Raw genomic sequence first — 16,471 nt, 5'->3', positions numbered from 1 at the left:
ATTCTTTCTTTAGTCGTCTTTGTCTAAAGCTTTCTGTCTGAAATTTTTATTTAAACATTTCTGTTTATCATTACCAAACAAGTGAAAATTTTTCTGCACTTTGTACAGTACTTGGTGTTTACAGAAGATAGTAAAGCACTTTGACTTTCGGCTGCTTCCTTTAGGGGCCACCACAGAAAATCATATGCTTTCATCTGTTCCCCTAGTTTGCATCCCTCTTACTCACACCATTTACCCTTCACTACATTCACATTGTCAGAAGATTCTCTGGCTCCACTATAAGCAAATACCTGTATACTGAATGCCCTGCCTCAACATATCCCCAGTTTTCCTGTGTAAACCTGGCAAGGAACATTTTGCAGAAACCAAAATGATAAACACCAGTTTCTCATATTGGTTCCACATTCAGCGACTTTGTGGTACTGAATCCTAATCCTTTTCATAATTAGGGAGACAATTCTTGCCAGGAAAGGCTGGCTTCTCACATATAAATACTTTTAAGGATTAAATGTTGCCTCCTCAGAAAACGGTAGCATCTTAAGTAAAAGCCTGCTGGCTTCTAATATGTACATACCGGTGACTATGATTAAATGATGTGAAAACCACATTTTTATTAGGAATTTGAAGATAAAATCAAATCTAGGTAACCTCTACCTTCTAATACATACATTTCCAGCACTTTTAAATGGAACTTGAGGAAATGCATATGACCCAATTTTGTTTAATTAAAAATGTAGCAGTTTATTTTTGGTAAAATGTCCATAATATGCTAATCAAGATGGGGACATGCTGATCTAATAGATCTACGGACTTTTTGTCATCATGTAACACATTTTAACAAAAACAATTCTATTAATATATTAGTGATTATAGTATTTTGGTATCCTCCTCAAAGAGAGAACTTTAAGGATCAATACATCTGTACAGTTTCGTCCTATACATCTTATACAAAGTTAAAGAATCTTTGTAGTTTACCAATTAGACATTTTTTTAAGGCTTGTAAAGAAGAAAGGCAAAGAAGAAGAAAAATGTTAAATTTGGTGATTTTAACACACGATAATTTCATAAGAACTGTTTTTAGACGGTTCAACCAATCTAGTAGTACAAGAAGTGTAAACTGTAGCTAACCTTGTGTTGTGTCTTCATGTGCTAAAAAATGGAAATATAGCATTAACTTTACTAATTTAATTACTTCATATTTATAATTAAGAAAAAACATTTTAAAAATATTAATATATGTTATATACAGAAGTTACAGTTTATTATGTTTCTGGAAAAAAGAGCCTCTTGTTTTTTAATTTTTTTAATTTTGATAATGGCAAATTACAATTCACATCTGCAGAATTTTCACGCTACTCAACAAAATAAATACTGTTTCTGTTACTTTATTATGTCTATCACACATTTGTTTTAACAGAGCAGTGTTCAAACATATTGATTGCCAGTCAAATAGCTGGTGATTTAATCTGTTTGCAATGTCAGGGAGAAATATTTTTCATCACGTTCAAAGGATGTCGGTAATCTACATTCATGTGCAATATCTAGTGCAATTTCTGTTGCAAAGTGTACACATGAAAACAGTTGCAACTAGAGGAAAAAAGGAAGGTCCTTTTTAGCTTTTCAAATGTGTGTTTTAACACAAAGACATTTGCAATACACGATTGATTAGTAAAAGCACTACTGGGTAGTTAAAATAAACGATTTATTAAAAAAAATGTGTTAACTCATATTTCTTTGAGGTACGAGTTTGCAACAGGTCTATGTACATTCTTAAAGTTGGTGTTTAACACTGCTAGCCAGTGCTGATACAAAACCTCAAAAGTTTACTTAAAAAAATATACATTTTTTAATTTTTATACATTTCTTTTGGCTTGTTACATTAATGACATCACAATTGTTTTAGTCAACAAAAATATCTGTTAGGCTGTTATTGCATAAAGCTAACAAAGAGGAAGACTAGAATAAAGAAAAGGGAAAATTGCTTTATGCTTGATTGCATATTTGTCTATATTTTCTCATATTTGCATTAATTCTGTAAATAATTGATATAATGTAAACTATTTAGTTTTGAAATATTCAACAGGGAAATAAGCATAATTAATCTTGGTAATTATTAATGTTTTATCATCTAATAGTATTTTTGAATAGGCTTGTGGTTTTAGCTTGACTTGTTTCATTAACTAAAAAAAGATTTTTATATTTTCATAACTGATGCATGCTCCTACATTTGGTCAGTTTTGCTGTTTTTAAAAAAAACTTTTGGTGTAATACTCCCATTAAATATTTGTATATCTTATTTTATTGCTTTATCCAGAATCAGCTGGGATTCTAATTATTTGCGCTGTTTACGATCGTAATAAAGTTATGTTCAAACCTTGGAACAACCTTCAGATCTGGCAGTGGTTACAGTTACTTGCAGGAACCTATGAGGAACCTATTAAATGAAATGATAACATCATAGCTTACTCAGCTGCTCTGTTAGAACGTCAGTAGAAACCTTTCACTTTTTGGCCCACGAGCAAGAATCAATACTAGGCAGACTTTACAGCTTGCATTCATATGTAACACACACAAGTAAAACTATACATATTCTAACTTCAGGAGGCTAGAGTTGTGATAGAAGTGTTTAACATTATATAATATTACGATATTTACAGCAATCCCACCCGCTTGCATGCTCTGTTACCAGTTAATGATATCTCTCACATAACCCCACAGCTTGGTGATCCACAGGTTAACCCCAAGTTCTGATAAATACTGAATCTCTGGCATCAACATCTTGCGGCAAAGCTTCAAATGTGCTTTGTCCACGTTCTTCTTTAGGTTGTACCCCATTATAGAGTTCGATCCAATTGGCTGCCAGGGCTGCATGTCTGTCTCTTGGATGCTGCCTGCTTCTACCGCATGTCCCCCCTCAATGCATATGGATGCCATTCTCTTGTTTCTTTTTTTGAGCTCCGCAACATCATTGGCCATGCGCTGTCGCCCATATGCATCTACTTTCTTCCAAAATGTTTGGTTGAAATGCTGGTAGAGCTTCCAGTCAATGGCATTCCATTCAAGGGCTTTGGCTCTCAGCTCTGCAGTGAGTTTAGACACCGTGGATCCCATGCGGACGTTGAGCTTAAAGAAGAGAAGGTCATCCATCTCCCAGCAGAGTGCGTCTTTGAGCAGGAGCAGTGATTCCTCGAAGTACTCCACCAGCATGACGAGGTGAAAACGATCAGAGATTGACTTGATTCCTTCATCAACCCGTGGATCACCCGGGTCCAAAGTGTTGTCCTGGCCAAAGTCAAAAAACAACAGATTCTTGAGGTAATGGGAGTTGTAGCTTTCCGCGTCGAAATAGCTCTGGGGGTCAAGAAGGAACTCTGTCAGCTTGTCTTCTCCTTGTATCTTCCAGGTAAAAGGCACCAACCGGCCAAAATAGTGAAAGGATGATTCAAAAAGCTCTGCTGGGTCTCGCAGGATTGTGATGTAAGTTGTATCTGCGGGCAGCAGCTTTGCTAATTCAGGTGTGTTGAACCTCATGTGATTACAGATCATGTTGAAACACATTCCAGGCCTGTAATCTTTAACCTGCTTGCGCTGAAATAAGTTTGGATAAAAGAAGTCATTCCTGCTGTCTGGGAAAGCAAATTTGAGTCTGTGTTTCTCTCCGAAGCGAAAAAGTATGTTGAGGAAGGTGCTGCTGGCTGTTTTGTGAGTCTTCAGGAACATTATGTCCATTTTAGGAAGACAGGACTGACCACTGACTTTCTGTGAACTGTTGGTAGTGTGTTTCAGGTGGGATGGACGGTGGGCACAGGAGTGCGGTACTGGGACCCTGGGAGAATATTAAAAAAGGACATGTTTACGCATTTCTGTTACTCCCTGTTTACGCTCAAAGGTGAGCTAAAGTTAATTCGTTTATTGACACAACCAAAGAAAACCAAAAACACATTTATTTAATGTTAAAAATGGAAACATTTTGCAGATTTTTAAGTCAATTTTAGCATTAAAATTGCAAAGCAAATCAAAATTGTTGAGTAAAAACCCCAAAACTGAGAGAAAAAGAATAGAGAAAAGCCAGAGTGTGAAGAGCTAACCAGCGCAGATATACTGAAGAATAAATCATTTTCAATATTATCATTTTTTTCAAATAATAGGTTACAATCATTATTTGGTCCATAAACACAAACAAAAACCTTACTCAGGTGAATCGAGAGGAATCTGCTGGGAGGAAAAACAATAAACCAGGATCATAAAGCTGGTGAGGAGTGTACCCAGCACAAGGCCTTTGCCCATGGATCTCCACTGCCTCCCTTGCTTGCCAGTCATGGTCCAGGAGAGTCAATGATTACCTTATAAACAGAAATATTTTACTGCATTTTATAATCACATATCATCAATATTTTACTGATCCAAATCAGAAACAGAAAAGCTTTTCGGTCGGCATCATAGCACACAGCCATTTCTCATGTATTGTCCAAGCGGAAGGAACGCACTGGACTGTAGCTAATTCTTGAGTGTACCTTATTATTCAGAGGGAAGGCTCTTCAGAAAACCAGAGCCTTTTTGAATTATTTATTAGTGGATTGGTTCATGTCACACTGCTGGTTCTCTGGTATCTGGAGAACACACACATGTATACGCTAAGAAAACTGGAAAAAAAAATACCCCTTTTAAAAAAAGGGGATTTAGTATTTCAACTATAAAGGTTTTTCTTGCTTTTTAAGTTTAATAGTAGTATTTGTCACGTTTAAAAAATGTTGAATAAAATGGTTATGTTGCAAGTGGTAAAGCCTTTTCTGGGAAGACTCCAAATAAAAAGTTAATCATTTAAAGCTATTTTTTGGATAAATCTTTAATTGTAGGTCAACAAAGGACATGGATTTGACAGAGAGTATTTGACAGAGCACTGGAGAATGAGGCCGCAGGAAAGACCATTTCACAGCTGAGCTCATTTCATTTTGGTCCCTTCATAAACACAGGGATAGTCCAGATTGTACGGTGAGCACCAAAATGATAGACTGGAGCCTCGAAAATGACAACGATGATTTTTCTCAGCTGCTCTAAAGCATGCATTATGCAGCTGCATGGAAAGTGATACAGCAGACCGCGGGGAGACAAACCTCTTGCGAACTCGACACCACATGTAACAAAATAGCCACCATTGGATGAAAATTGCAAATATTTTATACTTGTTAAAAAAGTTCAGTTCTTTTCATCCATTTTTTTAATCAAATTGCTTTTGCAATTTTGATGAGTCATATACTTTATTGTTCAGTTTTACAAGAAGTTATAAAAGTTATATAAAGTATTTCAAACACTGACTTGTTATATGTAAAACAGTATAAATACAAAAAGTACAACTAATTCAATGGTAAAACATGGTCTGGTAAATCAGAAGAAAAATATAAATAGACATTAAGTAAAATGTAATATTTGGCTAAGACCATATAAAGTTAAAGTAGTATTTTAGAGTTTTTGTGTGCAATTGCATAACATTTAAATTTAAAACACATTAAATGGGGAAGAGAGAAAAATACCACCTTCACCTGCAGAGGGCTGATAAAAAGGAGAAAAAATGCAATAAACTAAAAAGGAAATGTTAGAAGTACCTGATTTTAGAAAAGAGGGGGAAAAACAAAGCAGAGAGAAGCCACTGAGATGCTGTTGTACTGAGTTGAATAGATGCAGTCCAGAACCTGGCATTTTGGGGTTTGAAAGACTGGGATCTAAATTTTTAACTCACACAGTTCCTTTCAGCATTTTGAATTGAAATTTTCTAACAGACCAGATAGTAGGTACTTATTTTAGTATATTTTTATAGTGCCTATCAATCTGCCATTAATAATTAAATCTTGTTGTAAGACCTTTGTCCAAACAGCGTTGTCCAAACACACCTATGAGAGCTCTCTTTGTTATCAGCCACTCGAACGGTCAAGTTTGGAGGCATGGGAGTTTTCTCTCTGCACTCAGGACCAACCATGGTGTTCAAGAGAAACATTAGCTCAGGTAAAACAGATGGCCTGAAAATGACAAAAAATAGATCAAATATTTGTTCTGGCTGTGCCTCATATAAAAAATGAGAAAATAAAACACAGTTAAATCAATAACCTTGGTATTAGCAGCATTTTGCCAGTTTTTCCCAGTTCTTTAAGAAAAAAATACTTTTATCTTGGAAATTCTAAACATTATTGCTCGGTTAGGAACATTCAAATTGGGCCATTGTTAAAACTTTTACATTGCTGAAAAGCCAAAAAAGGAAAAAAAGGCTGACTCTACTATTGTGAGAAACTACACTGATCATGAGTTTTGGGGGGAAAGATGACATAAAAAAAATCATAGAACATAGAAGGGGAAATATTCATTTAATGGCATATGATTCATGAGGATAAACATAAAAATAACTGAGTTTGTTCATCTTTACTTACCCTCACTCATAAATCCGTTGATAAACTAGTAGACGCCTTTCTTTCCGTATTGACCATCCTGCTTCGTGTAAAAAATAATTCCCTCCTTTACAGGTGCTCTCAATACACACATTATGTTCTAACCCCAACTTAAAGCTGCTCTCTATGTTCATATGTCCAGACTGGAGATCTCCATCTTATGGCTTGTCTTCTCTTCCTTTTTTTCAGCCCTTGATGCCCTCTTGCTGCCTCTCCTCTCAGCCTCCTCTTCCCAAAGTGATCCTGCTGAACGTTGGAGGCAGGGAGGCTCATCTAGCCACCTGTGACGCAAGGGCTGGGAGGTGGTGGTGGTGAATGAGGGAGGGAGGAGAGAGGCTGCACAGTATCTATCTGTGGTCACAAACAAGAAGACTATTGAGCGTGGACACTGAAGTTTGAACTGCAAGCTGAGAGGAGGGCAGAAAACCGCATAAAAGAACAAATGCAGCCACCCAGAGCACAAAGGCTCTTGTTGTTTCAACTGATCAAGACTGCCCTGTTTATTGTCTGAGAGCTTAGTAAGCTGTATCTACACATGTGGCAGGAGTAAGGTATACCACGCACATTTAATCCTTTGCACACAATAGAAAATGACTCGAACACAGCCTGGATTAGCATCTTTTATTAACTTACCCATTTACAGTGAAGCTTTTTCTGTGTTATATTGGAAGCAATAAAATTTTAAAGAGAAGTTGATCTGATTGAGGAAAAGCTGTGTTGATAAGGAATTATTACACGAGACTGCAGATTTTTCACTACCAGTCTCTGCAAAACAGGATGTAACCATATGAAACCACCAATGCACCATGCAGTACAGGGCAGTTCATCTCCATTTATTCTGAAGCCCCGATTCACAGAAATAAATCACTCTGTTGCATTTTCCAAATGCTCAACTTGCTGAGGCACAACACTGCTCCCTTTGTTATGCCTCTGCCTACAAGCAACACGTGCCAGGCTGAGACCCAAAGGGGTGGGCACACAAGCAATGGAGGTCTGGGTGTTAAAAAAAAAAAAGTCAAAGAGAAGCCCCAAGTATCACACAGTGACCAAGGAGGGTGCAGGGCATGACCGTGGAACTAAACCGAGGGCAGAGGGAATATTTTCATTCGTCATCCATGCCCCCGCATAAACGCAAAACCAACCAGAGCATCCATGCCGGCGTCAGCAGCAGGAGAGTGACCTGAGCATCTGCCCACTGCAAAGACCCAGGCCAAAGCCTGGATTTAGATTTTCTGCACAGCTGCAGCAGTGAGGCCCTCCAAACACCACCGATGAAAAAAACATCCAACATTTGCTCAAATAAATGTACAACAGATTGTTTTACTTAAAGTACCAAATGATAGAGAACTTGAACTGAAAGGAGTCAAAACGTTTACAAAATATGAATGTTCATAAGAAATGAGGAAGTTTGTTTATTTACTTTAGAATCATGTGACTTTCTGCAGGTCAGTTAGTCCAAAATGTGTAGCTTTAAAAACAACAGCTTTCATCACATGCAGTTTTTATACACAAAATCTGGCTGATGGGGAAAAGAACAATGGACAGGATGAGTCAATTTTTGGTCTTTTTCTTCTTTGCTTTCTCGGTGTCGTCAAAGGCTTTTCTCTTCGCTGCGAGTTTGTTCGCCTGTTGGAAGAGATTAGATGTAAGTAATAAACAAAAATGTCAACCGTGCCCATTCTAGCTATGTAAACTCAGGGGGGGGGGGGGGGGGGCATCGCTGGGACTGTTTGCTCTTTACAGAGAAGCTGAACAATGCTGGTTATCTTTAGATAAAAAAAAAAAGAACTGATACCCGAGTAAACAGAGAGAAATATGTAGAAATGTTATCTTTTCTGAGAACTGGACACTTGTTTAAATAAAAAAAAATGAAATGCACCTCTCTTATTTTCCGCTTCTTTCCAAACATGATCTTGTCGTAAAGGTACTTTTCTTTTTTCTTCATCATCATGATGGCGAGACGCTTCTCCTCTGCCTTCTCCTCCTGCTCCAAGCGCACCGGATTTTCCATCTTCATTTTTCCAGGTGTCACTTTTACTTGCAGAGACTTAAACAAAAGCAACAAGGTATAGAGAGGTAAAAAAATAATAAATATAAAATATAAATATATTTTAAGAAAAAGAAAGCATGACAAATGCCACAAAAGAACAGAAATGACTCACCTTTCCCTGGGATTTTTGTTTTTCCATCTCCTTAAGATTTTTCTCCTCTGCTTCATCTTCGTCATCCTCATTTTGCTCCTCATCCTCTTCATCATCATCCTCATCATTCTCCTCTTCTTCATCATCATCATCATCATCATCATCATCCTGTTCTTGTGCTAGGACACCAAATGGTATTTAGAAAAAAAAGGTGAGAACAAGCGTTCTAAGACCACAAAAGTTCATCACTTTTCCATGACATTTGCGGTGACACTGATAACAGAAATGCTTTCAGAAAATAATCAAGTTGTCAGTTAACGGGTAGATCCGCACCAGGTTTCTCTCCTCGCTGTAAAGCCATTATCTTCAGTTTTTCTGGGGGCACATAATCCCCGTCTTTCTCCTCCACAAATGGAGACAGGTGAGGGGGCAGGGTCACCCCAAGAAAATAATCCTCCACGGGCAACAGCACCTTGGCGTTAACACAATCATACACCCACTGGGGCTGGATGTAGTACCTGAAACAAGGAAATCAAAGAAGACTTTTATGATGTTTGCAACACATGAAATGATTGATAAGGGCCTTTTAGTAAACATTTCTACCTGTTTAGTCATTACATATTTTAAGAATGGCATATTCTAAACATGAAGGTGTTAGTGAAGTTATGTAGGAAAAACACAACCAAGACAACCTGGATTCAACATTTTATTTCAAGTTTGGAACTCAGGGACTTTTTTTCTGTGACAATTTTGTATGTAAAAACCGCAACAGCTGTTCTTGCAGCGACATAGATCAAATACTTGGCTTTGAATTGGTCATTTGAATGATGCTGCAGGGGGTAAGTTTTAGCTACTTGAACATGCTGGATGGAGAACTTAAATTAATTTTTTTTTCTTTGTTGGTTAGTGCTGGAAGAATTGCTTTGGGTTTGGAAAATACATAAACCAAAAGCAGAAGTGGCTGGCCATCTTTTTTCATTTATGCATTTCAACGGTCAACCTGCTGTGAAGATATACAAATATTGCAGATACTAAAGTTCCTAATATGAAGACACTGCTCTGTTTTGGCTTCATGTGAAATCTTGGAACAACTGTCAATGAAAAATAATTATGTCAGATTAAAACCAAAGATGGGTGGACTCTCTGCCTTTCTTGAATGAGCTGCTTTAGTACTGTGACTCTGTTAGCTGCTGGTTTTGATTGCAGCCTGTGGGGCTTCTCCAGTCAGTTTTTACATGTATGTAAAGAACGTAACTTGGTTGAATGCTATAAAGCATTGTTTTCCTGTTTCTCTTTCTTTATTATAGTATTCTCCACCATTTTTTGGCGCTAAACTCCCACAATTTTTCAGCTATTTTAACCATTCAACTATTAAAATGTTCAGCTTTTTCCAGCTTTGACTATTGGTCCTTCAAATCCTTGAAAATTTCAAGATATTCCTGGATTTTTGCCTCCATTGAAATACACGGGGAATCCTTGGTGCAGGGGCTTGCTGGTTCGATACCCAGCGCTAGCATTTTTCACAAAAATATACTCTGTTATTGTGCTGTTTTCCCTTTATGGTCCACTTCAATTTTTATTTATTTTTGCCAATTATGACCCTTTAAGTTTTCATTCAGAAATATAGCATTCAACCCTGCATTTTCTTCTGGAAATGCAGCTCCTTCTAGTTTTTAAACTGCATCTGATCAGAAATGTCATCAAAAATCGTTTTCTTCACCTGTTGATGTAGCTTTTGTCCACATTAGGTCTGTCCACAATTTGATGTGTGATCGTCTCGTCTGTGGCATCATACGTGCTCCCAATGCAGACAGACCTGTCCCAGGACACCTCTCCACCAAAACACCTGAAAGGCAGAAGCAAAGCTATTGGATTTATTGTGACCATTACTTTATGATTAAGGTCACACTCCGATCATCTTTGGATTTATTATTAAGCGTTCCTTCCCACTGGTCTTGTAATTATGATTATGCCATTTTTAGCTAAAATCAGTAAAACCTGCTCCGTTTTCTGGGTCATATTTCCTGCGGAGCGGCAGGAGTTCATTAGAAATTCACCTCTTGACTGTTTTCCGAGAGCAACCTTCCCCCATTTCCCGTCACCCATAACTGAGCTCTCTGCTTATGTGTTCTCCTGCTAGCTAACAGCCCCCCCCCCCCCCCCCACCTAATATTACCGGTGCAACAAAAACGGCGAGCAATATCGGAGATATCCAGACGTACAGTTTTGAGCCAGATATCAGCTCAGTTGAGGTGCATCAGAATGGAGCGGAACAGGAAGCTTGTGAGCCGCTGATTGTAACACCTACAAGGTTTATCAAATGGCATTTTTTTGTCTGCTCCTGTTTCACAGCAATTTGAATAAAGAAATACTCAGAAATGCAATTCCGGGCATAATTTTCCTCTATACATGTACTCCATAAAAACACCAAAACACAATTTTCATCAGAATGGAGCTTTAATTTCCCAAAAGTGTGTTTACCTGATGACAAAAGCCAGTGACTCTCTGGGAACTTCCCTGTTCAGGAAAAACTTGAGTCCCTCAAAAATCTTTTTTTGGGTTTCCAGCTGCATTTGCTCCTTTTCTCGAGCTTCGACTTTCTCCAAATCCTCCTGGAGAAGAAAAATAACAATAAAAAAAAGTTTCAAATACTGATGAGTTTTAATTTTGCCTTTATAAATGGAGCGATAAAGATTAATTGCATGTATCCTAATTCACTTCTTGATGATGCAGGCTAAACTTAAGGCTTTCCATTATGCACCGAAAATGCTGACCCTTAACCCTAAAATAAGTCATTTTTCTATATTAATTATAAATGACAATTCTTTATTTTATTTTAAGAAATAAACATTGCTTTAAAAGAGTGAAATTCATAAATATTCATTATGCATGTTCATGACACAAACTAGTATTAAAAAAAAAAATTCAAAAGTAAAATGTTTAGGTAATTAATCCTCTTTTTGTCACATTTGACAGAACTTTGCATTGTACCATCATCAGTGTGGTGTTCAGAGGCAGATGAGTGTCTTTGAAAAGACCAAACGTTAGTTTAGACTTGGCTCTTTAAACTGCACTAATGACTTTTATGGCTCTCAAAAAATGTTTGTTTGTTTTTTTAAAGAGCCATATGAAGTCCCTATGGTGTTACGCGATTCCTAGATGACCATTTTAAACTGGCAAAGCAAAACAAGCTTCTCAGGTGAGAACCAAAGCACCAATGGCAAACAAACATAAAGCTGTAAATCCCTGGTTACATTCTAATTTTTTAGCCCAATTGTCCTGAGAGAGTAATGAATGTCCTATGAATTTATTTGGTGTTGTTTTGGAGTTTTTCCACAAAATAAACATTTGTATCAAGTATAATAAAAACAAATGTAAAAATTCCAAACATGTCTTGCCTCCTCCGTAGGAAACGCATCGAGCTGAGCATCTTCTTCCTCTGCTGTAGAAACAACCCGGGCCAGGCTGGCACTGAGAGCTGCAAGTTTCTGCACAGATAAAACATCACGTTTTCCCCCTGTCATCTACTTCATTTTTATTTATGTTTATACAGTATTAGAAAAAGAGGGAAAAAAACTCAGACTAAAGTTTTAGTTTAATAAAATACCATCCATTTTAGCACCATGATGCCTAAATCCTGTTTGATCCTGCTTTTATGTAAATAAAGGAAAAGTCTATGGTGGACCTGAAGTAAAAATCATTCAATGCAAAAACATATTTAAGATCAAAACAACAACAAAAAGATGATAATGATAAAAAAATATCTATATATCTATATATATATATATTTTACATTTTAGAAACCAAACCATAAAAAAAAAACATTTTTGGAAAACAAAAGGAATTGCCAGAATTAAAATGAAATGTTTAAACATTAAATAATAAGAGACCAAGAAAGGTGGGTATCACTGACTGGATGAAGATGTTTGAGTTTTGAAGAAGAGGGAAAGCAGAAGAATGTGTTGCCCAAACTGTGGTTGAGAGTAGAATGAGCAGTCAACCCTTTGCAGTAACTGAGGCCAGAAGTTTAATCAAATATCTTCTGTCTACAATGCCAAATAACTTTTCGTTGAAAAGGTGATCAAACGTCATCATTCAATCAGTTAGGACCCACAATACCGACCTTTCCTGGTTTCTCCTTTTGTTTCTGGACATTAATTTTAATTTCTGAAACGTTTCATTTTTATTTTGTTTCCTTTTTCTGGTATTGTGTTTTGGTTTTGGCTTCTGGAATATTGCTTCAATTACTAAAATGTAATCTTATTCATTTATGTTTTTTAATAGTTTTGTCTTTTTTAATTGTCATTGTGATCTTTCACAAGTTTTTTTGCTAAATGTGTTAATGTGATTTTAGGGCCACAATAAAAGTCAAAGAGAAAATAAATACTAAAACAAAAGGCCGTAAATAAAAACAGGCATTTTAGGCTGTTCACTGTGGGAAACAAATAAATAAAAACTAACCTCGGGGTAGCTCTCTGAGTCCATAGCATATTCATCTTCATTCTCTCCCTTGAGCTCCGACTCTGCTTTAATGTCCAGCTGTGTGAAAACAGAGTAGGTTCAAAGTGGAGCTCATACGTATGTCTTAAAATCGTCTCCAGTTCAAAATACCTTTGGAGGGTAGACCAGGTTGAGGGAATGGTAGAGCCTGAAGTTCACAAACCCCAGCAGGGTTGTGTACAACTCTGTGAAAGTTGCCATGACTCTGTAGTCAACATCTGTTGGGTGCTAAAACAGCAAAAATATTATTTTAGAAAAATAAAAGGTCTACTCACCAAATAACTGTGTCAAAGTGAAACATTTCAACATATAATTTGAGTAATAATTCAAAAAAATAGTTTAAAATTACACTTTATAAAAATGATCAAAAATCACATGAACGTTTATGTAGCTTTCCTCCCTCTTTTAGCTGTTAAATTGTCTATTTGTAAAGAAGAATTATTTCTTCTGAGGACATCAGTATTTGGAAAACAATGAAAAGGCACTGAAGCAAGTCAACATAAAGGAGTCTCGGCGTCTGCACCTCAACTGGAAATTAATCACCTTTAATTAAAATGTTTTGGTTCCTAAATGACTTAGATGGTATTTAAAAGTAAATATAAAAAGATGATGTCAGACTTTGGAAACTATGTAAACAGCTTTACTAATTAACTGGGGACTTTCTGTGTTTAGTTAGAACATTGTTGATTTTGCTGTCACTGCTTATTGGTATATTCCTTATGAACCTCATTTCATCAATTTGACTTACATCATGGGAGAACTGATAGGGCACCAGCCATGTGATGAGCTGTCCCATCACCTCAGCCTGATAGTACATTCCCTTGATGGAGACGAAAACCTAACGGGAACAGAGTGGGTTGTATGTCAGAAAACACAGAACTGTAATTTTTTTCTGTGAAAGAGTTCAGTAAAGCTGCACCTTTCTGAGAGAGCGTGATGCAATCACATAGTTCATCCACTCCACAGTGAGGCGTCTGCAGAGCTGGATTGTTTGGACGTGACATTTTCCCGTTCTGGCAAATGTGGAGAAGAGGAAGCACATGCAAAGGGCGTCGTCGATATCACGGAGGGCATCGATGAAGGAGGGGTATCTACAACAGAAAGCAATTGACTTAGAGGTAGGTTTATCTGTCTTACATTTAAAAACTAGAAAAACACAGAACAATGGGTTCATTTAACAGAAAAATCTACTTATGCCCCACTTTTTAAGTCAGTCTCACCTCTCTTTAATGATGTGGTCCAATTTATAGGTTGGCTTGTTTTCTTTCAGTCTTTCAACTGCAGACCACTCCGTTTTTCCATAAGCCTTTCTCAGTTTCCGTACAAATATCTATTAAAACAAAGAACAAATTTTTAGGCTAACTTACACTTCGACTGTATAGTATCCAAAAAGATTATTACCAAAATAAATAAAGTTGTTTGATAATATATTAAAACCTTATATTGTTTACATTTTCCAGTCCTTAAATCCAAATCCATGTGTGAGCATGCACATTAAGTATGCACACTTAAGTCTATACTGCAGAGAAGGAATGGATCTCTTAAATCCTCACTTTTCATTGCAGGTAATGCAAAAAATGCAAAAACAAAAAGTTTTTTACATATTAAAGATCAACTACAAGTTATGCATTTCAAACTTAGTCACTTTTTGGTGATCATTTCTATTTTAACAAATTTTCTGCAATGTATTTTTGTATCAACAAGCTCTTTAATTCACACTTTGAAGAGAAAGGGAATCGACACTGTGCTCTCTCTATGCATGTAAGTAATAAAAAAATAATAAAAAACATTTACACATTTTGAAATACCTTGTATTCTCTGAACTTGGCAACTATGGGCTCATGCAGCAGAAAACGAATATCTTTAAGCAGATAAAAGGTCCTGGGGGCAGTGGAGCCCTTGTTGACCTTCTTCTTGTGCTTCGGCTCATGAGGATAGATGCCTTTAAGAATGCAGAGTCGTCTAAAACAAAAAGTAAAGCAAGTCATCAGAGATACAAAAAAATGACATGAGTGTGTATCGCAGTCTGACTAAATCTGATGGAAAATCATGTTGGCCACACACAATACGAGACGCACATTGCTGCACTGCCCGCACATATTTTAATTGCATTAAAGGCTAAAGGTTGTTGTTGGTCGCATGTTTTTTGTATAGCCCAATAATACAATAATAGTTGTCTTATTGGGCTAACATTAAATCAGTCATTAAATACAGTAGGTCATTGCTAAACTTAACTAAACAGACTAAGCTAAACTGGGCACCCCTGCCCTTAGACCCTACTTCTCGGTAAGCAAAACGTTATTAAAAATAGATAAATAAATAACAGATTCCGGGGGAAACAGTCTCCGCTGTGTCCACATGATGAAGAAGGGATCCTCTCCCAGGACAGACAGGTGATGTACCAGGACTGTTAAGGTAGAATTAACTTATCCAACTCTACAACTACATGTTTGAATAATGTAGCAAGTAATGTCAAGTATTTATATTTACTGAATGTCAAACTGTTAAATGTTTAAGGACAGTAAATAAATGTTTGCCAACATTTATGATTTGCAACGTTTTCATGTTCTTTTTTTTTTACACTGTAGTGTATACTTTAAGAAACTGCTCCAAATAGGTTAACCTTTATTATAACTATGCTTAACCACAAAGTTATGTGCAGACACAAAGGGGCTGGTACATTAATAACAATCTCTGAAAATTAAACCATAAAATCACACACTCCAGTTCAGTTGCAGTTCAAAAATAATTTAACAAATACCTCGTGTTAAAAAAAACATCCAAATCAGTGGTAAAAAAAAAAAAAAAAAAAAAGGTATTATTTACAAAAAAAAGAAAAAGAAAAAAACTTGAGCTGTGTGGTACCTGAAGTCTGGTAGGCTCAACTGTAGCTTCTTCCGAGCTCTATTTCGTGTAATGTAGTTGGTGGCAGAGCCCCTCTCAAACTGCAAAGAAAACGGTTTTAAAAATTTCCAGTAACAATTTCCGTAAACTGCATTAAATGTAATTTTGACTGTTCACATTCACGTGTAAACGTTTGCCCAACATAATGAACCACTTAGAACAAACTTAAGCTAGTTTAGCTAGCTACGTACGTAGCATGGAAACTGTTACTGAGTTCAAACAAAACGCCAGCATTTACCTTTTTCTTTTGAGTGCCGCCCATACTTAAGAAATTAGTTTATCTGAAATAAAGCCAAACAAACCGTTTTTAACTAAATATGTTGTCAGGTAGTTAAAATCTGAACACGACCACCATGTTTTGCTGTAAATGCACGTGTTGTTTGACATGCGCAAGAGAATCAGATTGGGTTTAGCGGACACGAGGACCCACAGTCGACCGCTCATCTGCCTGCTCGCAATAGTCTTATTAAGCTGCGGTAGATGAGCGAG

At 36.8% G+C, this 16,471-nt stretch overlaps 2 protein-coding genes and 1 long non-coding RNA gene across 4 annotated transcripts; 1 reads left to right on the top strand and 2 right to left on the bottom strand.

Annotated features, from left to right (window-relative positions):
* Nucleotides 1–1,287: 1,287 nt before the first annotated feature.
* On the bottom strand, nt 1,288–6,671 carry gal3st1 (galactose-3-O-sulfotransferase 1). Of its 2 annotated transcripts, XM_011479196.3 has the most exons (4): nt 6,420–6,670; nt 5,889–6,014; nt 4,193–4,343; nt 1,288–3,826 (listed from the first exon to the last, which is right to left on the bottom strand). In XM_011479196.3, the coding sequence occupies exons 3-4, from the start codon at nt 4,318–4,320 to the stop codon at nt 2,683–2,685; spliced, it is 1,272 nt and encodes a 423-aa protein (XP_011477498.1). In that variant the 5' UTR covers nt 4,321–4,343; nt 5,889–6,014; nt 6,420–6,670; the 3' UTR covers nt 1,288–2,682. The 2 variants fall into 2 exon arrangements, with proteins under 2 accessions (XP_011477498.1, XP_004072455.1); XM_004072407.4 differs by lacking the exon at nt 5,889–6,014 and having other exon boundaries at nt 6,420–6,671.
* LOC110015620 lies at nt 3,777–7,451 on the top strand. The gene is made up of 2 exons (XR_002290844.1): nt 3,777–3,889; nt 6,627–7,451. It is a non-coding gene; the product is annotated as an uncharacterized LOC110015620 (long non-coding RNA).
* Nucleotides 7,452–7,737: 286 nt separating this feature from the next.
* On the bottom strand, nt 7,738–16,417 carry pes1 (pescadillo ribosomal biogenesis factor 1). Its single transcript, XM_023958492.1, has 15 exons — nt 16,221–16,417; nt 15,944–16,023; nt 14,887–15,040; nt 14,299–14,408; nt 13,998–14,169; nt 13,827–13,916; nt 13,190–13,306; nt 13,040–13,117; nt 11,977–12,066; nt 11,060–11,190; nt 10,299–10,424; nt 8,912–9,096; nt 8,600–8,757; nt 8,317–8,484; nt 7,738–8,063 (listed from the first exon to the last, which is right to left on the bottom strand). The coding sequence occupies exons 1-15, from the start codon at nt 16,242–16,244 to the stop codon at nt 7,989–7,991; spliced, it is 1,758 nt and encodes a 585-aa protein (XP_023814260.1). The 5' UTR covers nt 16,245–16,417; the 3' UTR covers nt 7,738–7,988.
* Between the last annotated feature and the right edge of the window lie 54 nt (nt 16,418–16,471).

This window comes from Oryzias latipes, chromosome 9 (assembly GCF_002234675.1).
Source record: "Oryzias latipes chromosome 9, ASM223467v1".
Taxonomy (NCBI): domain Eukaryota; kingdom Metazoa; phylum Chordata; class Actinopteri; order Beloniformes; family Adrianichthyidae; genus Oryzias; species Oryzias latipes.
Note: the sequence above shows the minus strand (reverse complement) of the source record. Positions and strands in the feature narration are given on the sequence as shown.

Excerpts from the sequence above, each read along its gene's own strand:
- gal3st1 (XM_004072407.4), bottom strand. The coding sequence starts at position 4,320 with ATGACTGGCAAGCAAGGGAGGCAGTGGAGATCCATGGGCAAAGGCCTT. Across the intron at positions 3,827-4,192 it reads ATTCCTCTCGATTCACCTGA|GGTCCCAGTACCGCACTCCT; the intron begins GTAAGGTTTTTG and ends ATATTCTCCCAG.
- pes1 (XM_023958492.1), bottom strand. The coding sequence starts at position 16,244 with ATGGGCGGCACTCAAAAGAAAAAG. Across the intron at positions 13,118-13,189 it reads ACCTGGTCTACCCTCCAAAG|CTGGACATTAAAGCAGAGTC; the intron begins GTATTTTGAACT and ends GTTTTCACACAG. Across the intron at positions 8,758-8,911 it reads ACAGCGAGGAGAGAAACCTG|CACAAGAACAGGATGATGAT; the intron begins GTGCGGATCTAC and ends TTGGTGTCCTAG.